Source organism: Nyctereutes procyonoides, unplaced genomic scaffold, assembly GCF_905146905.1.
Source record: "Nyctereutes procyonoides isolate TBG_1078 unplaced genomic scaffold, NYPRO_anot_genome, whole genome shotgun sequence".
NCBI lineage: Eukaryota > Metazoa > Chordata > Mammalia > Carnivora > Canidae > Nyctereutes > Nyctereutes procyonoides.
The window spans coordinates 22,002,362-22,030,052 of record NW_026575139.1 but is presented as its reverse complement, the minus strand read 5'-3'; the positions used below and the strand labels follow the sequence as shown (position 1 = coordinate 22,030,052).

At 45.1% G+C, this 27,691-nt stretch overlaps 1 protein-coding gene across 4 annotated transcripts in view; it reads left to right on the top strand.

The window, feature by feature from the left end:
- Positions 1-27,691, top strand: part of ADCK1 (aarF domain containing kinase 1) — a 116,367-nt gene that overhangs the window by 19,044 nt on the left and 69,632 nt on the right. For all 4 annotated transcript variants that reach the window (XM_055303568.1, XM_055303566.1, XM_055303570.1 and 1 more), the window contains one exon: positions 26,694-26,897. In XM_055303568.1, the coding sequence (XP_055159543.1) occupies positions 26,694-26,897 (204 nt within the window). The remainder of the gene's footprint in view (positions 1-26,693; positions 26,898-27,691) is intronic.

Below are 27,691 nucleotides of genomic sequence, written 5' to 3'. Positions count from 1 at the left end.
TGACCGTGTTTAGGGACATGGGCTGCTTCAGGCTTGAGTATGGGACAACAGTTGCAACATTACTGAAAGGCACATTTAGAGAGAAGGGTCATCTGTTGTCAACCTTTAGAACCATGGTATCTGGTAGAGTGTTGTCTGGGGAAAAAGGATATTGGTTAGAAGGGGCTTAGGTACAGTGATGACTCTTTTTATAGTTATGCCATTGACCTTGAGAAAGACATCTCTGGCACCAGCTCCTCAGCCTCTAATGTACAGATGGGACTGGAGATCCAGAGGAGTGATGGGATTTTTTTTTTTTAAGTAGGTTCCATGCCCAGCATGGAACACAGGACTTGAACTTATAACTCTGAGATCAAGACCTGAGCTGAGATTGAGTCAAACGCTTAACTGACTGAGCCACCAGGTGCCCCAAGCCCCCTGAAGTTTTGTGGCAGATCTTGGGCTTGGAATGGGTCATCCAGATCTTGCCTGATCTCATGTTCTTTGCTCTTCATACCTGATTGTCTCTGTTTATCCACTTGCCACATGGGGGAAAGCACCAAGTTGGATAGAAAGAGTAACCAAAGATTCCTGTGTAGCTCTTCTTGCCAACTAGCTGCTGCTGCTGGGTTCTTCTCCCCTGGGTCCATCCATCCTGGTATGAGCCCTGGGAATCTCTACAGAATCTCCTCCTGGGAATCCCTTTCTGTATTTAATCAACCAACCAAAGAGTTAATCCAACAAATATTTGGAATTCTCATTTCTCAGTGGAGGAAGTATAGACCCTCTAAAGGAACCAGTGAATGCTAGCTCTTTGCTTTGGGAAAGCGTTTCAGCTCTTAAGCTACTGACCAACTGCCAGTTTTGAGAATAACTGTGCTATCAACTTAGTGAAGGTATGATAATTCAAGAAGTGCTTTAAAGACCTTTTTGCCCATCCAGAGGAACTGTAGCAGTGTCTGGCTCTTCAGGAATATTCTCTGAAACCTGGGGACTGTCGTGGCCACACGAGGACATCTGTCCATCTGTTATTTTAACAAACTTTAACTGAGTCTGCTCTGTACCAGGTCTTGCGTATGGCTCAGTCTCAGAGGGTATGAAGGGAAATAAGACTTGACCTCTGCCCTCCAGCTGCTCACAGTCCAGTAGGGGAAGCAGGCGTAAAATCACCCATTGCGGAAGGATCGATTTGTCTTCATCCCAGCTCTGGGATGACAGCAACTAACTCCCAGCCAAGAAGTGGGGGGGTGGGGGGGGTGGGGGGTGGCAGGGGTGGGAAGCAGGAACCTTGCATGGGAGGGGCTCCTGAGCCAGCATGGCGAGTGAGGGTGGGGTGCATACCAGGGAAGGCCTCCTCTGGTAGTCATATCTAACTGTGCCCTTGTTCCTTCATGCGCGCACCATCTGTCAACCTGGTGTGGAAGTGTTTTGGTGAATTTTCATGCACTCTGTCCCTCAGGACCCCTTTTGCTCCTTTCCTTTCTCATCCTGGAACATGTGTCAGAGTATTCTACACAGAGGAGGAGGAGAGAAATGGAATCCTTGCTGTCTTGGTGACTGGCTTTCTCAGAGTTTGTGATAATTTTTGCAGGAGCATGAGCTGCATTTAATTTGCTCTGCTTGGGTCATGTAAGGACCCGGCCTGTGGAACAGAGAGGCAGAGTCTGCAACGGTACCCAGTGCCTCTTTGTAGCTTTCTGTGTCCATAAACCTTCCTGAGCACTGCATTGCAAACCCGCAGGACTTTGTGCTGTGGCCTCGGTTTGGGGAGAGTTCCAGAGGACTAGGAACTGGGGCCTTGGCATGGTCTGGGGAGAGACTGGGGAGGGTCTGCCTCCATCACTGGGGACCCCGGAGGAAAAAGGCATCATTCGGGCTTCTCCCGGAGACAGTGTTCAGTGTGGGTGACTTCTCTGTAGTTCCCAGGCAGGCCATGCGAACGTCATGTGGTCACCTTGATTGTTCTAGACTTATCAGTGACCTATGGACCTACATACCCCTTGTATTTAAAAAAATATGTGAAATTAAAAAAAAAAACTTGTGAAATATCTAAGACCTAAGGCAAGGTGCAAAAAATAATTTGGTGATCACTCTTCTACTCACTGCATGATCTCAGAAATTATGCCATATCTATACAAGTGTAGCCTCCTAGTACTTCCTTGATTCCAGGCTTTCTCCTACAAAACCAGAAGCAACTGCTATCTTGAATTCATGGGTTGTTATTCCCATGTATTTCTTTGTAACCAGCTATTCATGTATTTGTATGATATTTTTCATCCTATTGGCTTTTCCCTTTACTTGATTTTGTTGTAAGCAAGATTGCAGGCTTAATAGACTAGCGATCTCTTTTTGGAGGGTCTGCATATGCAAATAAGAAGTGTCCTAGGTACCACCAGAAATTGCCTGTGTGCCATCTTTTTACATACCATTACTAGTACCGGGTCACCCTGGGAGAAAAGGCTGCACCATCTGTAGCAGATGCGAGGCCAAACTCTGGCTTGTGCCCACCATTGCTGTCATCTCTCCCCTGCTGGGGTTGGCCACTTTCTTTTCAGCTCTTCTCTCCTCTTAGCTCACCCTCTGTATCTCCTGGGGCTGCTTCGCACTTGAAGTTGCCTGATGGGATGGTATTTGCCGCTGCTCAGAAGCAATGATCTCTTGCCAGAGGCCACAGCTGAAATGAAAAAAATGAAAAAAAAAAAAAAAGCCTTGTGTTTTGGCGATGGGAGGCTATTGCCATGTGCGAGACATCTCCCCATACTGATCAGTATAATTAATGCCATTAGCCAATCCTGAATTTGCATGTATCTGTAGCTTACTTGCCTACCCAGGCTGCTTGGACACACAAGGTTGACTTCTTGCTGCCCCAGAGCTGCTCACCAACTGCTCCTGCTACCTGGTTCTTGTGGGGTTGGGTGGAGGAGGCCAGAGTGCATTGCTCCCGAGAGATGATGCCATGTTGAGTGTTAGCCTACACCTAATGGGGCAGGAGCTGGAGAGAAGCCAGCTGGAGACACTGTCCTTCCCCATCTCAGACTCCATCCTGGACTAACCATGACTGGGCTTCTCATTGCTTTATTGCTTTTCCCCCTGAAAACCCTGAATGGTTTCCTTTCCTGCCCTGGATTGGGTGCTTCTACCATGACCCATGTGATGAGGGATGGCATAAACTAGGACTTCCTTAGTGCTAGGGTAATTCACTACTGTAGTGGGTTACTGAGGATGGTGGGGAAATCTGTATCTGGAAGGGCAGCTTTCTAGGAACAGATTCTGGCTGTGTGCCATGGAGGTGGGAATGTGACAATGCACTATCAAATGATCAGAGATACCTGAGGAGCCTTATAAAGTGCAGATCCTCGGGCTCTATAAAGATTTGTTTTTGGTGGTTCTGGAGTGAGGCCTAGAAAACCATATTTTTAATGAGTTTCCCAGGTGAGGTTTTGAGGTTAAGAACAAGTGTTTACGTTGAGCATCGTGGGATAGGCGCTGTGCTAAGGGTTCTCTCTCTGGTATCTCCTTTAACTTCCCAACAATCTGAGGTATCTACCCCCATTTTACAGATGAAGAAATGGAAGCACAGATAAAGTGACTTGTCCAAGGGTTCATGGCTAAAAAGTAGGTATATTAGCTTCCTGTAATCCCTATAACACGTCACCACATATTGGATGGCCCATGACAACAGAAATGTATTCTCTCACAGTTCTGGAGGCCGGAAGTCCAAAATCAAGGTGCCAGTGGGCCATGCTCCTTCTGGTAGCTTCAGACATACCTTGTGGCTGTGTCGCTCCAGTCTCCGCCTCTGTTTTCTTTTGCTTATAAGGACACTTGTCAAGGAGTTTAGAGCCTACCTGGGCAACCCAGAGTGATCTCATCTCAAGATCCTTACCTCAGTTACATTTACAGAGATCCTGTTTTTCCAAATAAGGTCATATTCACAAGTCCAGGGAGTTAGGATAAGGGCATATCTTTTTGGGTACTACCATTCAGCCCACTACAGGGTCTTTGATTTAATTGCAGATCAAGTGGCCCCTGAGCCTGTGCCTATAACCATGTGCATCCTGGTTCTCTCATCTGGACTAGATGAGCTTCTAGGGTTCCTCTAGGCCAGCAGCCGAGGTGTGAATTTCCTAGCTGCACAAGGGAGTTTGAGCCATATGTCAAGCCTTGATAAACCAGAGTTTTCCTCAACTGTCTCTCCCAGCCCTCAGCCCTCTACCATGTCTCCTGAAACCCATTGAGCTATTTATCCTCCCCAACTCCAAAATTCTCACACCTTGATGAGCTCAGGAGGTGAGGCTCAACTCCTACTGGCTTGGATGGGATGGGCTTCTCCTGCCTCTGTGTTGGCGTCTCTCAAATGGGACTTGCTGGAATAGCAGGGGTAGATGGAAGGCCATGATATAACTAATAAAGTTGGTGAAAGGCAGTCTGCAGCTATGAGGTTGATGGAGATGCTTGTTAACTGCACTAATAATCTAATAGCCTGTTCTTGATTTCCTGCTTCTCACCGTCTTGGCCCCAAGCAGCTATTTTCTACCAAATTAAAATCCACTCAGCTCCTTTCCTGTCCCTGAATAAAACTACCCTCAAAGCTCTTGCCTGTTACAGCAAGACTTTTTAATAGACTTTTCCTTGTAGAACCGTGAGACATATGTCCAATTAGCAGAATAACTTCACTTAAATATACAAATAAACTGTTGACTGATAATAGTGGGATATATGTGAGGCTAATTTAAGGCAACGTGGTTCAGGAACTGGAGCACTGCCCCCCTCCCTTACCCCCAGATCCTCATGCCTCCCCCTCCCCCCACTCTGTATATAGGATGAAGAAGGATGTCTCCATGCCCTGCCTGGTCACAGTGCAGAGTACCTACGCCACTCACGATTCATACAGTCAATTGTGTAGCAAAGTTTTTATTTATATTTTTTAGAGCATGCACGTATGCGTGGGGGAGGGGAAAATGGAGAGAGAATCTGAAACAGGCCTCATGCCCAGCGTGGAACCTGCCTGGGGCTTGATCTCATGACCCCTGAGATCACGACCTGAGCCAGAATCAAGAGTCGGACACCCCAGTGTGCCTGGGTGGCTCAGCCGGTTAAGCCTTTGACTCTTGGTTTTGGCTCAGGTCATGAGCTCAGGGTCTTAGGATGGAGCCACGTTGGGCTCTGCACTCAATGGGGAGTGGGCTTGAGATTCTCTCCCTCTTCTCCCTCTGCCTCTCCTCCTACTCTCTCTTCCTTTCTCTCTCAAATAAAAAAAAAAAGAATCGGATGCTCAACCAACTAAGTCATCCATGTGCCCCAATTGTGTAGATTTTTAAAAAAAGATTTTATTTATTCATGAGAGAGAGAGAGAGAGAGAGAGAGAGAGAGAGGCAGAGACACAGGCAGAGGGAGAAGCAGGCTCCCTGCAGGGATCCCGAAGTGGGACTCCATCCTGGGACTCCAGGATCATGCCCTCGGCTGAAGGCAGGTGCTAAACCGCTGAGCCACCCAGGGATCCCCCTGTGTAGCAGATTCTAATTGAGTACTGTGCCAGGTGGTAGGTACACGGCAGTCTATTCTTGAGGGGATGAGATAATTACCTATCAGTGGAACTCACGAGAACATCCTTTCCAGGAAGGCAGGTGTCTGTCCAGCTTGCTGCATCCTTAGCACTTAGAACAGGTTTGGCACAGCACAGGGTTTGGCACAAAGTGGGCTCTTTTTAGTGAATCCGTGAAGTAGGTAAACAGGATAATGTCAGCTCTTGCTGAGTGCCCTAAGAGAGAAACTATGGTCATAGGATAAAAAGCTACTGAAGCAGGGCTGGGGAAGGGCTTTCTGATGTGGGCTTTTCCAGCTGAAGCTGAGAAGTGAGACAGGACAGCAGGTGAAGACCTGGGAAAATGCTGTTAGCAGAAGAGGCAGGGCTATGTAATTTCAGGGCTCACTGGGGGGTTCTGGTAGGGGGGTGGTGTGAGGAAGTCAGTCTCCCCTTCTTGTGGCCCTATAGCCCTGACCCACAGTGGATGGGCAGCTCCCAAGAGATTACAGCCTCATTGCTGGGATGTGCTCAGGGTCTGGATCGAGGGGTGGGGGAGGGGTCCCTGCCGAGTCTCCTGTGGAACTTGCTGAGGTGATGCTAGTTTAGAATGGGGAGGGCTACTGCCTGACGTGCGTATGACTCTACCCTGCCTACGCTTGCACTCAGGCCCACAGTGGGGATGAAGGGCAGTGGCAAAATGCAGATCTCTCCCACCACTGTGATCTGATTGCCACCCTGGGTGGAGAGCAGCCTGGCTGTGGGGTGCAGGTGGGGAGACTAGGTGGAGCCAGGGCACTTGGGGTGGTGAGTGGGCAGCTGAGAAGTCCCTGGGGAGGTGGGGCTGTTTGTGAGCTAAATACCCTGGTGCATGATCCTTTGCCCCACCTAGCTTCATTTGCAAAACACAAATGCAAAGATAAAATTAATTTTAAGACAGTAGCTACTGCTTCCTATTGCTGCTGTAACAAACTACCACAAACAGTGGTTTAAGATACAAATGTTTTGGGACGCCTGGGTGGCTCAGTGGTTGAGCATCTGCCTTCGGTTCAGGGCATGATCCTGGAGTCCCGAGGTTGGGTCCTGCATCGGGTTTCTTGCATGGAGCCTGCTTCTCTCTCTGCCTGTGTCTCTGCCTCTCTTTCTCTCTCTCTCTGTCTGTCATAAATAAATAAATACAATCTTTAAAAGAAAAAGGTACAGATTTATTCTCTTACAATTGTGGAGGTCAGAAGTCTGAAATGCTTCTCACTGGACTCAATGAATGTGTCGGCAGGGCTGTGTTTCCTCTGGGGGCTCTAGTGGGATGTTCCTTGTCTTTTCCACCTGCATTCCTTGGCTCAAGGCACCCATTCTCCATCTTCAGAGCTGGCAACATCTGGCCACGTCCTTCTCACGCTGCCAGCTCTCTGGTTCTCTTCTTCCACTGAAAAGAACCATTGTAATCACACTGGGCCCACCTAATAAACCTAATAACTTGAGATCATCTCTCACAAGATATCAAGGTCAGCAACCTTAATTTCTTATTTTATTTTTAAGATTTTATTTATTTATACACACACACACACACACACACACAGGCAGAGGGAGAAGCAGGCTCCATGCAGGGAGCCTGATGCGGAACTTGATTCTGGGTCTCCAGGATCACACCCTGGATTGAAGGTGGCACTAAACCGCTGAGCCACTTGGGCTGCCCTGCAACCTTAATTTCATCTGCAACCTTAGTTCTCCTTTGCCATGCAGGGTAACATAGTCCCATGTTTCAGGGATTAGGTCGTGGACATCTTTGTTGGGGTGCAGGCATTATTCTGTCTTTCACATTAGATGGCAAGTTTGAGGCCCTACCAAGGCAGGCCCGTGTGCCCTGAGATGAAATTGCAAGCCTAAAGAGCCCTGAGATGGGAATGAGTTTGTCTTGTTCAAGACCCTGAGAGGAGGGCAGTGGGATGGAGTAGAGTGAATGACAGGATATGTGGTACCAAATGCAGCAGGAGAGGCTGGCTTAGGCCTAGAACACAGGGCTCCTAGGCCACAGTGAAAGGTTAAGAACAGCAGGCTAGGATCTCCCTTAATGAATGAAAATTCAAATGCAATTAAGAGTAGAGATAAAATATGATGAACCCTGGCACCTAGATCTAAAATATGTTGCCATAGGGGCGTCGGTGGCTCAGTCCATTAAGTGTCTGACTCTTGATCTCAGCTCAGGTCTCAGTCTTAGGGTTGTGAGTTTAAGCCCTGAGTTGGGGCCCATGCTGGGCCTCTACTCTGGGTGTGGAGCCTACTTAAAAAAAAAAAAAAAAACTTAAAAAAACATGTTGCTATCATTTTTTCATTTCTTTTTTCTGCCAGAGTTTTAAATTGCAGAAATCATGCCATGTCACCTGTAATTTCAATGCATGTCTCTAACAGCTGACGTTTTCTAAGTATTCCCATTATTATCACAGTGGATGAAATTAGCAAGAATTGTTTCTTTATTTTTTGATTTATTATTATTATTATTTTTAGAAAGGAAGGGGTGAAGGAGGAGCAGAGGGCAAGGGAGAGAGAATCTTAAGCAGGCTCCATACTCAGTGTGGAGCCTGACACGGGGCTCGATCTCACAACCCCAAGATCACAACCTGAGCTGAAACAAAGAGTTGGACATTTAACTGATTGAGCCAGCCAGGCGCTCCTAAGAATTCTTTAATTTCAGCTAATTCCTATATGTGTTATGCTGTCCCCCCCCAAATGTCCCTTCTAGTAACTTTCATGCTGTACCTGAACTTTGTGGCTGTTCCCTCTTTCTGAGGTAGAGTGAGGCCTCCTTCCCTGTATCTTTGAGGATTTTGTTTTCTCTTCCTTTCTGCTGGCCCCCAAGATCTCCAGGCAGTGAGGAAATGGCCTGAACGTGGGATGGCGGGGAAGGGAGGGGAAGCAGGCTGGCTGGATATGTTATTCTGCTTGTGGCCTAACATTTGTTTTTCTTGTCTGTAATTGCCATTCCAGAAATGCCCTCGCTCTTCTAGCCACAGAGCAACTGTTGAGAACAAATTAATTATGCATCTTCTCAGTGTGTGTGATTAAGGGGCAGATGGAGGGAAGGGTTCTCTTCAGTTTTTCTGGCAACTAGGTTCCCAAATGGATGCTTTCCAGACCAAAGAGTGCATGTCCTGGGCTCCTGTGGGCATCTGGATTTGTCTGTGTGGTGGCAGGCTTGTTCACTGGCAGGCAGACTCACAAGTTGCCAGTAATAATATTATTAATCCCTTAAATTTGCAGCATATTCCCTGTTTTCTGAGGGCTTGTGCACTCATATCAGCTCATTTGTTGGGATTTCAGGGATGCTGGAACAACTTTCTTTGCTTAATACCTCCCTAAATCATTGCTGATGCTTGTAATTCCACCATTAGAGATTAATTCCTTTGGCCTAAAACTGTTCCGTATTAAAATGCAAGTATCCTTGGCAGCTGTGATGCATGTTTTATTCATTAGGCCTTCTCAGCCCCTACCAGCTGCCCTCCCCAAATGCCCCCTCCTACAAATTTCTTTTTAGGATGGCCTTCTCTGAAACAGAACCCATGTTTGGAACCTATCCCATTCCATAGAATTCTACTTTTCATTTCTGAGTCTGGAAAAACAGGTAAAGAAATTCCTGCCAAAGTGACAATGACAGATAATTTCCTGTATTATCACCTCTAGGGATTGCACTTTAACTGGAACTTTCTAGAAACACAGTTTCCTAATGTGAAGGAACCTATACCCCTTCATCCTATTATGTCATCCTGTCATGGCCTTGGATCTTCCCTTTTTCAGGCTCCCTTAGAAAAGCAGAGGAAAGGGGCCTGGCAGGACACACTGAGATCTGGTTGTCTGTGTAACACAGATCAGACATTGGCGTGGAGTATTATTCACCTGGAGACTGGAAAAAGAAGTAGAACTGACCATGTGTAACATCATGTCCATTTGGCAGAAGGAAGATTGAGGTTTAAGGACAGTGATGTAGTTGCAGTGGGGCTAGAGTTAAAGTTTTGACTTTAGAACCCCATTAACACGGTTGTAAATTTCATGAGTCAGAATATGCCTTAGAAACAGCCTAGCTCTGGGAAAGCAGGTGCGTTCCATCCTCTGACTCTACTTGGTAGGTAGCGGTTGTCTGATACACGGTAGAGCATACCCGTGTCTTCACCTGGGCTCAGTGAGTGGGTTGTGGTTGATCAGTGTTTTTTTATTTTTAAATATTTTATTCATGAGAGAGAGAGAGAGAGAGAGAGAGAGAGAGGCAGAGACACAGGCAGAAGAAGCAGGCTCCATGCAGGGAGCTCGATGTGGGACTCGATCCCAGGTCCCCAGGATCATGCTTTGGGCTGAAGGTGGCACTAAATTGCTGAGCCACCCAGGCTCCCCTGATCAGTGTTGTCCAATGTATGCCCTGGGTGTGGTAATAGAGGGGAGACATGTGTGCCACCTTGCTTGATCTCTCATTTCCCACATAAGCCAGCTGAGGAATGGAAAGCCAGAAGAATTTGTTCAGGACTTGTACTGTACGGCCAGTAAGTTAGGGGCAGAACTGGTGCAGAATTCAGGTTTCTGGGCAGCTCAGGTGGCTCAGCGGTTTAGCGCCACTTTCAGCCTAGGGTGTGATCCTGGAGACCCTGGATCGAGTCCCACGTTGGGCTCCCTGCACAGAGCCTGCTTCTCCCTCTGCCTGTGTCTCTGCCTCTCTCTCTCTCTGTCTCTTGTGAATAAATAAATAAAATCTTAAAAAAAAAAAGAATTCAGGTTTCTTGAGTTCTGGTTTGGAACTTTTTCTTTGGAAGGAGCCAGGTATTCTAAAAAGCTGGCTTCTTAGTATTGATATTCATGTGGTTAAAGAGCATGTGGTCTTGAAGTCACACTGCCTGGGTTTGAGTCCCAGCTCTGCTGCTACTTAGCTGTGTGACCTTGGCTGGGTGTTTTCATCATTTTGAACTACTGCCATCATTTGTAAAATAGGTGATAATGATTGCGCCTACGTTTTAGGGTAGTTAAGGAATGAAATAAGGTAGTACATATATAAAGTGTTTAGATTAGAGCCTAACACATAGTAACTAGTTAATTAACATTGGTAATTTAATTTAGCTGTTTAATTTTGTTTCATTGTCCTTTTATTATTATTATTATTTAAAGATTTCATTTATTTTAGAGAAGGAGAATACAGGTATGAGGCGGGGTGGGGGGGGCGGTGGTGGGAGGGGCAGAGGGAGAGAGAGAATCCCAAGCAGATTCCATTCTGAGCATGAAGCCTGATATGGGGCTCAATCTCACAACCCTAGGATCATGATTTGAGCTGGAACTAAGAGACGCTTAACCGAGCCACCCAGGTGTCCCTCATTGTCCTTTTAGATTATTGCTGGATATGAACACAAAACCTTCTCACATTCACCCCCTCTGCAGAATCACTCGGAGTTATTACCCCTCAGACACCTACTTCTCATTCTCCCCTGTTGAATGTTCTGAGGTCTTCTGGGTGTGAAGTATTCCTGGAATTTATAATTTGCTGATGAAACTCCCATAGTACTAATAATCAAGTGTGAGATGGTGTTGGGTCTGTAAATGCCTGTGGTTCTGGGTGTCCTACTTCACAGAAGTTTGTTTTGGTTTTGGACATGTAACAGAGCTCTGGAGGCCTGGTGTGGGTCTCCAAGGGCGAGCTGCCAGGTGGGGCCTTCGTGACCATTTTGCCTGGTCGCTCCTCTGATCTGAACATTGTTAAAGCATTTCCTCCAGACAGTCTCTGCTTCCCCATGCTAGTGTGTTCCTAGTCTGCAGACTGAGCGTCTGTGCACAGCTGGTGCCAAGCCCTGTCCCCTCACACCCATCTCCTGTGGGCTTAGACAGCAGGGCCCAGTCAGAGTTCAGACCCAAAAGCTGTGCTGTGGTCACTTCTATGCCCTAGTCCAGCCATGCAGGCTGTCCGTGGTTGTTCCCTTTGGGTGGCCTTGATGGGGAAGCCTGGAGAGCTAGAAGAGTCCCAGATGGTCCTGGGAGTCTGGCCAGAGGTGACTCCTTCCTGCAGGACAAATCATCTGCCCTGGTATTATTTGACCTCACCTCCTGGTAGAGTGACATTTCCTGATGGAAGCAGTGTCTATTGGCCCCCTTAGAGAGTGTAGGGCATGGGAGTGGCTGGGTGGGGAGGGCTCTCTGGGGTGCGGTGTGGTGATAGGTCTGTGGCTTCTGTTGAGTGAGTCATCACTGAGTTCAGTCCTGACTGCAGGGGAAAAGTCTCTGCTTCAGATCCTCAAGGAAGCCTTCTTGGGGTCTATTTGTCTGCTCCCTGCTGAGGAAGGGTTGAGGGCTATGGAGGCTATCCCCCTTGGAAGACGGTCCTACCATTGTCCCTCACATTTGAAAGCTCTGTTGCTCTGGGCCTCTCACCTTGGGCTGTAGCCTGATTTGGTAGCAGCCTGGCCTTATGTGCAATTGTCTCCCTGCTTTTTGTCATGTGGGCCCAGAGCAGAGCCTGCAATCAGGGCCACAGAACTGCACCGGGCCCAGTTCTGTCATAGGGAGGCACAGATGAAAGAAGAGCTGAGAGCCCCACTGGGGATGGAACTCCAGGCTCTGCTGATAGGTCTGGGATGGGGGAGGCAGCTGCTTCTGTAAGGCGGGAAGGGGGAAGAGAAGAGAACGGGCCAGGCTGGGACTCAGTAGAGAAGAGGGAAGGAAAGGAGGGGAGGGGAGGAGGCCTGGGTCCAGGCTGAAGAGGATTTTGACAGATGAAAAGGAGCAAGGGGTGGTGAGATTGGAGTGGCTGCTGCAAAGACTGGAGGGCAGAGGATGGCATAGGACATTACCAGTCATTAGGTTGGGGGATAGCTATTGATGTGGGGAGGGGAAAAGATCAAGTCAGCGGGTGCCTGGGCTGCTTCATGCTGGGTCTTTGAGGCCCAGGTAGGAGTTTGAATTTATACTGAAGGCTCTGGTGGCTTTTGGATGGTTATCACTGCAGGTTGTCCTCCTTTCCCATTGTGGCCAGTGTCCTGCCCCTTTCTGGACCCGCCTCCTGGGGCTGTACAGGCTTGTGGCCTTATCCAGTTGCTGCACTGAGATCTTATACCTCCTGGGCCTCACTCACTTCCTTCTCCTAGTGGCTCCCTGACCTCTGTATGACTGGTGCTTCTCAGGCCCCGGGTGGTCATGAATTTGTTTCTAATCTCAGTGTCCTAGCTGGCTTACGGGAGCAGCTCCTGGGAGCCCAGACGTGACCAGGCACCATGGTGGCCGTGTGGCCTGGCTGGGGGAAATAGCTGAGGCTCAGCGGGTGGGAGGTGGTTGTGAGCATGCAGAGAGGGCAACACTCAGGGCTCATTGCAGGCACTGGCTTCCTGGGTTGTTTTCCAACCCATGGGTAGTGTTTAACAGTGTGTGTGCTGGGCCGCAGACTTTAGTAGAAAGAGATGGGTTTTGGAATCCAAGACGGTGACTCAAACCCTGGATCTACCTACTTTGTATTGGCTCAGTAACCCTGGTAAGCCCCCTAACAGTTTTGAGCCTCAGTTTCCACATCTGTGGAATGGGGAGAATGATAGTGCGCCCCCCCCCCACCGCCCAAAGGACTCTTACCCTTGATCAGGTGAGGTAGTGTGTGTTGAAGTTTCATGGACTGTTCATTGACTACTGAGGATCGTTAGTACAGAGGGTATGATGAACAAGATTTTGTTTCTTGGCAACTCCTATTCTATGCTGGTACAGTGAATCCACAACTCAAACAGTAATTATTGAGAAGAGGATGTGAAAATTATAAATCAAGGACCTATTTGTGCTTGTTTTATGCTGACAGGTCATTTGGCAACTTACGTTTGATCCTCATTTTAATATGAAATTATTAGATGTTAGTAAAACATAAGATGATAGGAAACTTATACATACTTGGATGTTCACAACATTTATCATCTATTAATGAGCACTGATAAATTGAATGAAGATGAGTTTTTTTTATTTCAAAGACTCAAGACTTTGTATATATATGAAGTGTGACTAAAAAAATATAATTGATTTAAAAAATAAAACAATGTTCTGGAACTAGGTGGTAGTGATAGTTGTACAGCTTAGCAGATATAGTAAAAACCACTGAATTGTATATTTTAAAGTGGTGAATTCTTTGGTGTGTGAATTATTTCTGAATTGAAAAATAGAAAAGCATTTATAGAGTAATAATTATGTTACTAAAAAATTTAGAGATTCGAGGAAAAATTACCTCTAATTTCACCAAATCAAACTCACTGTGACTTTGATATACCTTCTTTTCTTTTTTAAAAAAGATTTATTTATTTATTTTGAAAGAAAGAGATATCTTGGGCAAGTGGGGGGAGAGGCAAAGAAGGGAGAGAATCTTTCTTCTTCTTTTTTTTTTTTTAAGATTTTATTTATTCATGAGAGACACACAGAGAAAAGCAGAGACATAGGCAGAGGGAGAAGCAGGCTCCATGCAGGGAGCTGGATGTAGGACTTGATCCCAGGACGCTGGGATCACGACCTAAGGCCAAGGCAGACGCTCAACCACTGAGCCACCCAGGTGCCCTAGGAGAGAATCTTTCAAGCCGACTCCCTGCTGAGTGAAGAGCCTGCCTCAGGGCTCAATCCCACAACCCAGGCGATGACCTGAGGTAAAACCAAGAGTCAGTCAACTGACTGAGCCACCCAGGTGTACCCTTGATATACCTTAACACTGTTCTGTTAAAACCACAGTGTTCTATGAATATAATTTACTGTTTTTTTCTCTTAATATGTTATCCTTAGCATTTTCCATATTGTCATATAGTCCATTTAAAATAGCTTACTACTTTTTTTGTGTGCCTGTTACATGATTTACTTAGCTGTTTCCCTTTTCCCACTTTTAGGATGCATCTGCATATGTTTTTCTATTATAATTAACACTGTGCTGAACACCTTTGTGCATAGACTATTTTCCATGTCTTAGATTATTTTCTTAGGAGAGATTTCTATTCTATTTCTATTTCTTTTTTTTTTTTAAAGATTTTATTTATTTATTTGAGAGAGAGAGAGATAGTGACTGAGATACCAAGAGAGAGCAGGAACAGGGAGGAGAGAGTGAAGCAGGCTCCCTGCTGAGCAGGGAGCCCAATGCAGGGCCTGGGATCATGACCTGAGCTGAAGGCAGATGCTTAACCGACTGAGCCACCCAGGTGCCCCTAGAATCAGAATATTGCTGAAAGTTTTAAAAAGGACTAATAAATGGAGAAGGTGTATTATATTCATGGGTAGAAAGACTCAATAATGCTAAGATGTCCATTCTCCCCAAATGAATATATAGATTCACGGCAATTCCTACCAAAATCCCAGCAGGCCTTTTGTAGAAATTGACAAGCTGATTCTAAAGTCCATATGGACTTTAGATTATGGAAGGTTTTGGAGTCAGTGCTAGAAAGTAACACTGAAAAAGAAGAACAAAGAGGACAAATACTATTTGATTTCAAGACTTATTATATACTCAGAGTAGTCAAGACAGTGTAGAATTGATGTAAAAACAGACAAACTAATCTATGGAACAGGTAAGAAAGTCCAGAAATGGACCCACACATATATGAACGATTAATTTTTCACAATGGGGCAAAGGCAATTCTGTGTAGAAAGGTCTGTCCAACAAACAATGCCTGAATTAGATATTCATATGCAGAATTAAACTTTGTATCATGGATGCATGCATACATCAAGAAGTATAGGTTGTACCTGTGTCATTTATCATGGGTCAAAATACCTCAATGAGGCTGTTAAAACAATGATAGTATTAGATTGTGATATGTTGAAAAAAGTAGAAATCCATGAGTCCAAATGGACAAAAATAAACAGATGAATAAATTGAGAATTTGATAAGGAACTGGTTAATTTATAAAATTTGGGAGTTCTTCCTTGCACAATACTTAATTATAAAAAGAAAACAAGTAACTTTAAGTAAGGAAGCCTGGTGGATAACATCTTAATGAAGTGATCAAAATTCACATTGCCTGTAGGGAGACAAATCAAAATTATGCACCACCTGATAAGATGTAATAAGAATAGAGCTTTTTCTTAAATTGTTGGATTTGATTAGCTAAAATTAAAAAAAATTTTTATATCTATGGTCAGAGTGAATACTGGTCTGTGACTCCTCCCCCCGACACTTGTATTTAATGTCTGTTTTTTTTTTTAAGATTTATTTATTTATTTATGATAGAGAGAGAGAGAGAGAGAGAAAGAGGCAGAGACACAGGAGGAGGGAGAAATAGGCTCTATGCCGGGAGCCCGACACAGGACTCGATTCCGGGACTCCAGGATCATGCCCTGGGCCAAAGGCAGGCGCTAAACCGCTGAGCCACCCAGGGATCCCCTAATGTCTGGTTTTGATATTGGAGTAACGTTGGTCTCATAGAATCAGTTGGGAAGTATTCTGTCTTCAGTTTTCTGAAGAGTTTGAGTGGAATTGGTATTATTTCCTGCCTAAATGTTTGGTAGAATTCAGCTGTGACACAATTGAATTAGATAGAATTGGAGAGAAATCTTCTTGTCTGACGTAAACATTGCCATTCCAGCTTTATTTTAAGTAGTGTTGGCATGATGTGCTTTTCCCCATCCACATACATTAAACCTATTTATATTTTTATATTTAAAGAGCATTTCTTATAGGCAACATTTACTGGGATTTTTTTTAAAGATTTAATTTATTTATTCATGAGAATACACAGAGGAGAGAGAGGAGAGAGGCAGAGACACAGGCAGAGGGAGAAGCAGGCTCCATGCAGGGAGCCTGACATGGGATTCGATCCTGGGTCTCCAGGATCAGGCCCTGGGCTGTAGGCGGTGCTAAACTGCTGAGCCACCAGGACTGCCCTGGGATTTTTTTTTTTTTTTAAGAGAGGAAGAGAGGGATTGGAGCAGGGAGGGACAGAAGAAGAGGAAGGGAGAGAGAATCTTAAGCAGGCTCCACATCTAGAGTGGAGCCCACTACAGGGCTTGATCTCACAACTCTGAAATCATGACCTGAGCCAAAATCCAGAGTAGGATACTTAATTCAGGCACCCCAGGAATCTTTCTTTTTTATCCGAATTGACAATCTTTGGCTTTTAATTGGGGTAGTTAGGCCATTTATATTTAATGGGATTATTGTTATAGTTAGATTTATGTTTTGTTATTTTGTTTGTCCTATTCGCCTATATTTCTTGTTTCTTCTCATACTTTCTTTTGGATTAGATATTTTTAATGATTCTATTTTATTTCCTTTGATGCTTTTTTGTTATTTCAGTGATTCTGTTAGTTTACAGCATACATTTTTTTAACTTTTATATTCTGCATTCAAGTGACATACCACTTCACAGAGTGTAAGGATCTTATAATAGTGTACTTTCATTTCTTTCTTCCCAGCCTTTGTGCTACTGATGTTAATACATTTTGCTTTTACATATGTTATAAACTCTACATTACTTTATCATTTTTGTTTAAGCGGTTTATCTTTTAAAGGGATACAGAAAATAAGAAAAAATTCTTATGTATTCACCTACGAAATTACTATTTCTAGTCTTTTTTCCCTCACGTACATTCATATTTCTCTCCCATATCATTTTCCTATTACTTGAAGGATATCCTTTAACATTTTCTTTTGTTGTTGTAGAGGGAGATGAATTCTGTGAGCTTTTATATGCCTGAAAGAGCTTCCATTTTACTTTTTTGTTTTTGAAAGATGTTTTTTTTTCTGGGTATAGAATTCTGGGTTTTCTTTCAGTGCTTTCAGAGAGTTGCTCTGCTCACTTCTGCTTGTACTGTTGCCAGTGAGAAATCTGCTGTCATTCTTTTCTTTGTTCCTCTGTCTATGATGTATTTTTTTTTCCTCTGGATACTTTATTTTTAAAATATTTTATTTATTCATGAGAGACATATACAGAGAAAGGCAGAGACATAGGCAGAGAGAGAAGCAGGCTCCATGCAAGGAGCCTGATGTGGGACTCGATCCCATATGAGGCTTTTGAATATTCTTGGATCTGTTGGTTTATAGGTCTTTCTTTTCTTTCTTTCTTTCTTTCTTTCTTTCTTTCTTTCTTTCTTTCTTTCTTTCTTTCTTTCTTTCTTTCTTTCTTTCTTCTTTCTTTCTTTCTAGAAAATCAAATTGGAAAATTTTTCAGTCATTATTTCTTTACATATTTTTTCTTTACCCTCTATCATCTCCTCTCTTTTGGTGACTCCAGCTAAATGTTTACTAGGCTGCTTGAATTTGTCCCACAGATCACTGATTTCTTTCCATTTTTTAAAAAAATTCTTTTTTCTTTGTGTGTTTCATTTGGAATCGTTTCTATTGCTAGGTCTTCAAGTTCACTGATCATTTCTTCTACATTGCCTAATCTGCCATTGTTCCCATCCAGTGTATTTTTTACACCACACATTGAAGTTTCATCTCTAGAATTTTCATTTGGATTTCGCTTTCTTTTTGAAAAAAATATTGTTCTTGTCTCTGCTTAAATTTTAAACATATGAAATGCAGTTATAATAATTTTAATGTTCCTCTCTACTCTTTTTAAACTTTTTATTTATTTTTTATTTATTTATGATAGTCACACACACACACACAGAGAGAGAGAGAGGGGGGGGGGCAGAGACACAGGCAGAGGGAGAAGCAGGCTCCATGTACTGGGAGCCTGACGTGGGACTCGATCCTGGTTCTCCAGGATCGCGCCCTGGGCCAAAGGCAGGCGCTAAACCGCTGCGCCACCCAGGGATCCCCTCTCTACTAATTCTAATATAAGTTTCAGTTCTGGTTTTTTAAAAATTATATATTATTATTATTATTTCTGAGTTATTTTGATTGATAGTTTTCCTCTCATTTTGTGTTATATTATTCTGCTTCTTTGCATACCTGGTAATTTCTTATTAGGTGCCAGACATTGAACATCATTTTAGGTTCTAGGTATTTTTGTATTCTTATAAATACTCTTCAGCTTTGTTCTGGGACAGTGCTATAACAAGTGGCTCAAGAATTACAAGATTTTCCAGTCTGGCTGGTGGAAGTAGGTCCTATGTGAGCACCGAGTACTGTTAACTCTAGTCTTTTTTGATCTTTTTCTGGACTCAGGTGGTTTCCTCATGTGCATGTGCTGAATATGTGAGGTGGACCCTCCACACATCTTCATTGCTCCTCCTTTATATTGCTCTCTCCTGTCCAGTACTCTGTCCTGTGTGAAGAAGCCTTGTTGCTTGGCTTTCCTGGACTCCCAGTTCCATCTCCCCAACTCAGGGAGTTCTCTGGGCACTTCCTTGCTTCCCTTTCCTGATGCTGAGCCTGGAAACTCTTGATGCAGTAAACTGGGACAGTTATAGGGTTCACCTTGTTTGCCTCCCATTGCTCAGGAATCACTGTCCTAACTGCCTGGTATCCAGTTCCGTAACAATCATTGTTTTATAAATCTGAAAAAAAAAATCAGCTGGACTTTTATGTTTGTAGAGATTGTTGAAGGAGGGATGATTAAACAAATTTCTTCCCCATTATTGACATAATGCATATGAGTATTAAGAAATTTGGAAAATACAGAAAAAGCTTTGAAGAAAAAAATACCTTTGTGATCTCACAGTCTAGAGATACCACTGTTTAGGTTTCATTACATTTCCTTTGAGTCTTTATTTTTTGACTAGAATTAATCAAAAACCCTTGTTTTGGGGTCTGTCTCTTACATCCTCTTTCATTGTCTCTCTTTTTCCCCTCATATCATGTGGGGTCTGCATGTGTGTCTGTCGCTTTCCTCTGTGTGTCACAAACACCCCTAAACTCCATTGGAGATTATTGCTCAGTTCTTTTTTTTTTTTTTTTTTTGTTGCTCAGTTCTGATGGGGAACCTGTTGATTCAGTCTGACTTTGGTAACTTTCTGCTGAGTTTGGAGACCAAAGCCCATGTTCCTGGGTATTTAGACATGAGTTAGGAATTGCCCTCTCTGGGCCTTTCTTTGCTCCATCCCTCCCAATCAATAATTAATCAGCACTGGGTTGATCTTATTAGCTATTCACTGCCCCCTTCTCAAACCCCGAACCAAGCTAGCTAATAACAATGCTTTTAATTAATATGAGGCAGATTAAAACTCATTACAGCAAGGTTATTGGTAATGAGATAATCATAAGGCAAGTTATTGAGCTGGGAGTGGAAATGAAGTTGGAGGAGGGGCAGGGAGGCCATGCCAGCTGTTCCTACTGTATTTTGGCAGGGACAGAAGGAGGGATGTCAGGCCTCTGCAGTGAGGACATGCTGCAGCCACACGCCCACTCAGCCAGTGCAACCTAGTGCTTGGTAAAGGCAACACTTGGGTCAGTGAGCAGCTGAGTGGTTGGTATTAGGGTAGTAGAAGAAGTAGACAGGCCTTTGGGGGCAGAGAACCTAAAGTCAGTGTATTTAGTAGAATAATGCTCTATCACTATTTGCATTTCTTATGCATGGTTGCTATGCCATTTAGATGACAGAGCATGAAATTAGCTATGGTTTCTATTAGATTGCGGTCCAGACTTGTTGGTCTGAAGAAAGTATAGGGAGTGGATGGGTCTGGGAGTTTTTCTTTCTCTCTCTCTCTCTCTTTTTTTTTTTTAATTTTATTTTTCTAAGAACATTGGTTCCCCCCTGGCCCTGCCATCTTTTTTGATTCATATATTGAGCACTGACTGTATGCTAAGCCCTGTGCTGAACTCTTTTTTTATGCATTGCTTCATGTGGCCATCCCAGTGATAGTTATCATTGTTCTCCTTTTACTAATGAGGAAACTGAGGCCCAAAGTTAGGGTTATATGACAAGTAAGTAGCAAAGTAGGATTTGAACCCAAGTCTTTTTGGTTCCAAAGCCAATGCTGTTAATCCTTATGTTTTACAACTCCTTCTTGTATTCAAGATTGAGCATGGCTTTTGTTTGCCTTTTAAACTGTATATACTTGATTCAGCTTCCATGGCCACCCTCGTGCCAGGCTGGTCCTCTCTTCAGCACATGTCATACTTTGGAGCTACTGGGCAGCTACCTCTATTGCCTGCCATTGGTGATTCCAATGTCATGGGTATGTGTCCACCCCTTGGTCTGGTTTGTAAGCTCCTTGCCCTTGGAGACCATCCTGGCAATGCTTGCATCCCCATGGTGCTCATACATGGAAAAATTCAGTTCATGCCTGCCCCCTGGCACATGGTTGAACACACCAACGTCTCACCCTTTGCTAATTCTGGGAGCTTGGAAATGTCACTGAACCTCTGTGAGATTATTTTGTCATCCGTTTTTTTTTAAAATATTTTATTTATTTATTCATGAGATCCACTGAGAGAGAGAGAGGCAGAGACACAGGCAGAGGGAGAAGCAGGCTCCATGCAGGGAGCCAGATGTGGGAATGGATCCCAGGACTCCAGGATTAAGCCCTGGGCCAAAGGCAGGTGCTAAACCGCTGAGCCACCCAGGGATCCCTATTTTGTCATCCCTAAAGACACATATTGAGATCCATTTTACAGAGATATTGGGCAGATTTAAAAACAGTAATAACCACCTTTATTTCAGCTTTTAAAGTAGGCCAGGAGTAGTACTTAGAACAGGGCACTAAAGAAATGGTTATTTATTATAGTTGTTACTGATTGATAAGCCTGAGCTGTCCAATATGGGAGCCACTAGCTACATGTGATGATTTAAATTATTTATAATTAAGTAAAATGAAGAATTCAGTTCTTCCATCACACTAGCCCCATTTTAAGTGCCCGGTATCTAGTGGTAGCTGGTGGGCGCTGTGTTATTGGACACTGCGGATGGAGAATATTTCCATCACCGCAGCAGGTTCTTTTGGACAAACCTAGAATCAACTAGTTTTTGTTGACTGGCATGTCCTTCCTGGGGTCTCTAGGCTTGTGCAGGTGCACACCCAATGATGTATAGTATGCACGACTAGATACAGGAGAGTGCCGATCTGGAGATTCTAGAAGCTTTTACCTTTTCATTGAAGCACAGTCCTTGTTGGGGTTAGAAAGTTTCCTGGGTGGGAGAGAACTGTGGGTTCCCCATGAATAGTCCCTGCTGTCAGCAGACACAACCCCTTAAGGAATCAGATTAGAGAAGTGAATGCTAAAAGGAGAGTTGTTACTAAGCAGCAGTTTCTTGAAAGTTTGAATGGGACCTGCCTTCTGAATCCAAAGGACAGGGAAGCCCTAGAAGCTGGAGCTGAAAAGGGACTGCGGAGATCAGAAACCCTACTCTGTTCTTCTGCATTTGTGTTTTTTGGCCTTAAAAGAACATTAAAAAGTTTTGATGAATGACAGTATCCCTCACCACTTGTGTGTATGTGTGTGTGTTTATTTAGAAGCTAGTTGAAGGTGACTTTGGGGCCTCTTTAGTTGAAATGTGGGTGCCATTTGCAGTAGATGCTGACTCAGCTTCATGGGTGACGGTTTTGTGAGTGTATAACTCATAGTTGTCATCAATCTACATTTATGGCTCCTGCACAGCTTTCCCTGAGGTACACAGAGCGTACAGGGGATGCACATGGTCTCTGCCCCTATGGCTGATGTGCCAAATGATTGGTAAGTTGGAAGTCAACCAGCTTTCCTGGGCTTGTGTGACCAGAAAGGGCTCCCTGTATTGTCCACACAGTGTCTTGAAGGTGACCATCACTTTGTGCCAAGAGATACCCTACCAAGGCTCCAGCTGCAGGTGATGGGCAGTAGGCTGGTGCTTTCCTTTTTTTTTTTTTTTTTAATCTTTCAACTGACATCATCGAGGCTGGTGCTTTCTGAGGGCCGCCAGTGGCAGAGACAAATGAAGGTGTGAATCCAGTCTAAAGAAAACAGTGGAGTAGGTCTTCAGCACACAGATACATGTTGCTGTATTGTCCTCTTGATCTGAAATGGTTTTTTGTTTGTTTGTTTGTTTGTTTTTTAAGATACATTGAGGCAGAGGGAGAAGCAGGCTCCCTGTGGGGAGCCTAATGTGGGACTCGATCCCAGGACTCTGGGATCACACCCTGAGTCAAAGGCAGATGCTCAACCACTGAACCTGACATCCCTGAAATGCCCTTCTTTTTACCCTAGTTTATTCAGATTTGATTTCAGGGACCAATCCTATGTATCCATAAGGGACCAATCATACCAATATCTGACGGGGGAAAACTTTTTTATTTTTTTTAAATTTCTGAGATCTTTATTTCACATTGATTACTATGTAAGTAAACTGCAGAGCATACACTGTATTAAAAAGTTTAGGGCAGCCCGGGTGGCTCAGTGGTTTAATGCTGCCTTCAGCCCAGGGCATGATCCTGGAGACCCGGGATCGAGTGCCACGTCAGGCTCCCTGCATGGAGTCTGCTTCTTCCTCTGTCTGTGTCTCTGCCTCTCTCTCTCTCTCTCTCTCTCTCTCTCTCTGTCTCTCATGAATAAATAAAATCCTTTAAAAAATAAGTTTAGAATGGAATCCATTCTTTTATTTTCTATTTATTAAAGTTTTTATTTAAATTCCAGTTAGTTAACATACAGCATAATAGTAGAGTTAGGTGTACAATGCAGTGATTCAGTACTTCCGTACAACACCTGGTGTTCATCACAGCAGGGGCCCTCCTTAAGCCCCATCACCTGTTTCCCCCATCCCTCCACCCTCCTCCCCTCTGGTGACCATCAGTGCCCTATAGGTATGGGTCTGTTTCTTGGTTTGCCTCTCTCTCTCTCTCTCTCTCTCTCTTTTTTCCCTTTGCTCATTTGTTTTGTTTCTTAAATTCCACATATGAGTGAGATCATATGGTATTTGTCTTTCTCTGACTGGCTTATTTTACTTAGCGTAATACTCTCTAGCTCCATTGGTATTGTTGCAAATGGTAAGATTTCATTCTCTTTTATGGCTGAGTAATATTCACACATACATATGTATACATACACACACACACATATATATATATATCTCACATCTTCTTTATTAATTCATCAGTTAGTGGACACTTGGGCTGTTTCCATAATTTGGCTAGTGGGCTAGTGTAGATACTGCTGCTATAAACATCGGGGTGCATGTATCCTTTTGAATTGGTATTTTTGTATTCTTTGGGTGAATACCTACTAGTGCCATTGCTGGATCAGAGAGTAGTTCTATTTTTAACTTTTTGAGGAACCTCCATGCTGTTTTCCAGAGTGGCTGCACTGGTTTGCATTCCCACCAACAGTGCAAGAGGGTTCAAGTGGGGAAGACTTAACAGAAAAGATTATTAACTGGTAAAAAGTAGTAAGCACACAAAGCAGCTGCTCTCTCTCGGGCTGAGGGGTCGTGAACAAGGACAGAACTCAGCTGAGGGCCTCCCACCTGCAAGGTTGAGGTGGAGGTCTGCCCAGTGCTGAGGAGACCCAATGGAAGGCACGGTCGAGGGGAGAGTGGACTGAGTGGGAGTAAAATTTGTAGGAGGGTGTGGACTGGAGCTAACATATAGGAGCAGCCTGCTGCCTGGTCAGCACACTTGCTGGAGGGTGTGGGCCTCAGTGAGTCCATCACAGGGGCCTGCCGAGTAATGGGGAAATTTACTGGGGATGGGCTGTTCTGGGGGGGCCACCCCTAAACCACTGGCCTTCTGGCTGCTGAGCTAAAATGCCAACACTGACACTCGAAGGGAGCCTCCTTTCCCTCTGGTAGCCTCAGTGTCCCTCCAGAGACACCTGTAGACAAAGCTTAATAAGAAGCCACCTGACAATGGAGAAACGACAGGGTGCAGCCCTAGGATCACAGTGTGGGGCGGAGAAGGGCGGATTTGGAGCCTGGAGGCCATAGTTCTGAGCAGCATACACCCACTTGCATCCTGTGAGTGAGTCTTTCCTCTAATTCCAGCTCTCTTGGGTCTTGCATCTGAGCTCCTGCGGTTCTCAGTGTGATCCTGTTGTTGCAAGTCCCTCGGTGTGTGCAAGCGGCTCAGTCGCGTCTTCCCATGTGGTGGAGGGCATGCAGCCGGCCTGCTGCAGGGCCCAGTGAATACACAGTGGCTCAGGTCTTTACTGGGCAGGGTGGGGAAAGCGGGGTGTGTCTTCATCTCACCTCCCAGCCCTCTGCTTCCATGTGGCCTTGACTCCAGAGAAGCTTTGATGTGGGGGGTTGAGCGTGTCTCCTTGGGGGAGAGGGCAGCTGAGTGGCAGGGCAGCCAGCTGTGAGTGTCCAGCTGGATGTGGGCTCCAGTCATAGTGTACCTTAGGGAATAGTGGGTTGTAGATGCCTGTCCACTCCTTCTTATTCTGCCAGTGACTATGATCTCTCCTCTTCTGGGCTGGAATTTGGGGAATGATTATTTGAGCTACAAAAAGTAATTTGTTCACACCAGCCTGGACCTTTGCTCTGTGAGAAAATGCCTGGTTTCATGTTTGACCATGTTTGCCTTCTTTCTCACTTCCTCAGAACCAGGGCTTGGGCATGGCCTTAGCCGGCCATGGCACTGGTTTTCTGACACCTGCCACTGGTCAGCTGAGTCCCCAGTTCCAAATTCTTAAAGTGAATTCACCACCTTTTCCCACAATCTTTCATCCCATCTAAGAGCATCTTTCTCTCTTCATTCTTAGGATTAATTTCCTTCTCCCTACACCCTTCCGTCAGGGAAAAAAGACTCTCTGTGGCCCAGCTGGGACCAGATATCCACATCAAGGCTGGAGGACTCTGCCCAGCGGATGGAGTCATGTGTATTTAGGGCTCCTAAATGGGGGTGGGGGCAGCGAGGTGTCCAGCAGAGCCAGTAGTGGATGCCCACAAGGACCTCAGGACAACTCCCAGTGTCCTGACTTTGGAGTCTGGGGCATCTGCTCTGCTGTGGTGGGACAGGGCAGTTGGGATCCTGGCTGCTGGGACAAGGGTGTTGAGGGCTGTAGTGTTATCTTCTTAATTTCTAAAGTAGCAGTTTTCTGGGCAGCCTGGGTGGTCAGCGGTTTAGTGCTGCCTTCAGCCCAGGGCCTGATTCTGGAGACCGGGGATCGAGTCCCACATCGGGCTCCCTGCATGGATGGAGCCTGCTTCTCCCTCTGCCTGTGTCTCTGCCTCTCTCTCTCTTTCTGTGTCTCTCATGAATAAATAATATATATATATATATATATATATATATATATTTTAAAAAGTAGCAGTTTTCTGTATGGTCCACTTGGCAACTAATTGTATAGGATCTTTAACTGTTTCTTCCATCCTTGTTGCCAAAAGTTATTAAACTCCTCAGGTGGTTCATTGCCTCCAGTATGTGCTTAATTATGTTGGCATCTTCCATAACACCCAAGAGAGTGTAAATCTATCATGGATGTTTATCCCTGTTGGTTGATTTCAGGGGTACAAGAGGTTCCCACAGGGCACTGGGCTCCCTTACCTTCTGTGTGTGCCCATGGCTCTATCCTGCCTTAGAAGCTGTAGCTTCAGGAAGGCAGGACCCTTGCAGGTCCAAGGGTCCTCAGCTGGGCTGGAGTGATAACTGGGGGATATACAGCCTGGGGGACAGGGGGTACTACCTCCCAGCTCTGGAAGGACAGTGGGCATCAGGCTGCAAGTTAAGGCTGCCCTGTCATAGGTAACCTTCCCAGCTGCCTGCTCTATGCACCTGATGTTTCCCAGTAAAACTTTTCTTCCAGTTAAGAGGAGTCTCCTGCTCTGTTTGCTGAGTTAAAAGCACTCTAGGTTTGGAGCATTTTCTAGACCTTCCTTTGACCTTTATTAGCTATTTATTCATAAGCACCACATCTGAGTTTCTTATTTTTAAAGATACCAGTACCTGACTCCCTGAACTGCTATAAGGATTAAAAGAAATAGTGCATATGAGCATGTTTTAGAAACCGTAGATCTCTAAGCAGATAGTGTTATTAATATGTCTGAGGCTTGGGTGACACATACATTAACTCAGTGTACCCTCAAATGAATCATTAGTAGATTAGAATTGTTAAAAGCCTTGAATGAAAGCTCTGGTTCCTGGGCCAGATGAATCTTGATGGAAAGAGGATCAGAAGCATCGGAGCATCAGCCATATGAGGGGGCTGGCCTCAAGATGAGGCTGGAATTGACTGCTCTAGGTACCAAGACCAAAGGAGAGCATGGAGGCAGTCAGTGAATGAAGCTGTGTGTGTGTGTGTGTGTGTGTGTGTGTGTGTGTGTACTCTGAGGAGCGAATCAGGGTTTTCAGGCAGAGGGGGCAAGCAAAGGGGGTGATTTCCAGTGGGCAGTGGGCACTCATCCCTCTCTGGCCCTGGCCTGTCTCCCTGCAGGTGCACCTCCGTTCTGCCAGGCGTCTTTGTGAGCTCTGCTGTGCCAACCGGGGCACTTTCATCAAGGTGGGCCAGCACCTGGGGGCTCTGGACTACCTGCTGCCCGAGGAGTACACCAGCACGCTGAAGGTGCTGCACAGCCAGGCCCCGCAGAGCAGCATTCAAGAGGTCCGCCAGGTCATCCGTGAGGACCTGGGCAAAGAGGTAGCCGCCGGGGCTGGGCTGGGCTGGGCTGGGTCCTGGGATGCTGTGCTTCTCAAAGGCACCAGCAGTGCTCTGGCTGCGGGGTGCTGGGGCTCTGGCACTGGAGCGGAAAGGGGACTTCACTGCAACTTTCAGTAGGGAAATCGTAGGGGTTAGAAGGAACCTCTGTGGCCCTGAGTACAAAAGATTAGTTGAGGGGGATCCCTGGGTGGCTCAGCGGTTTAGTGCCTGCCTTTGGCCCAGGGTGTGATCCTGGAGACCCGGAATCGAATCCCACATCGGGCTCCCGGTGCATGGAGCCTGCTTCTCCCTCTGCCTGTGTCTCTGCCTCTCTCTCTGTCTATCATGAATAAAAAAAAAAAAAAAAAAAAAGAAAGAAAGAAAGAAAGAAAGAAAGAAAGAAAGAAAGAAAGAAAGAAAGAAAGAAAAAAAGATTGAACCATATGAAGTTGTTGATATTTGGTTGTTTGGGTTCTGCAATGTAATGTGATTCATAGGGATCAACCTAATAATATCTGTTAATTATTGAGAGTCTACTGTGTGAGAACAGCTGTACTGTGTTCCGTGCATTATCTCACCTCATCCTCTCTGCAAAAATAGGAGGTAGGTACTGTTATTTATCACATTTTGCAGATGAGGGAATAAAAGCTATGTGGAGGAGATTAAATGAAGGGCAAACCCAATTTAGGGTTTGAGTCAGGAGCAAGGCCACAGGCCAGGAGGAGCAGGCTGAGGACAGAGGGACCCCAGGCAGAGGGGACGGGATTGGCATGGCACAGGCCCCTGCGTGGCTT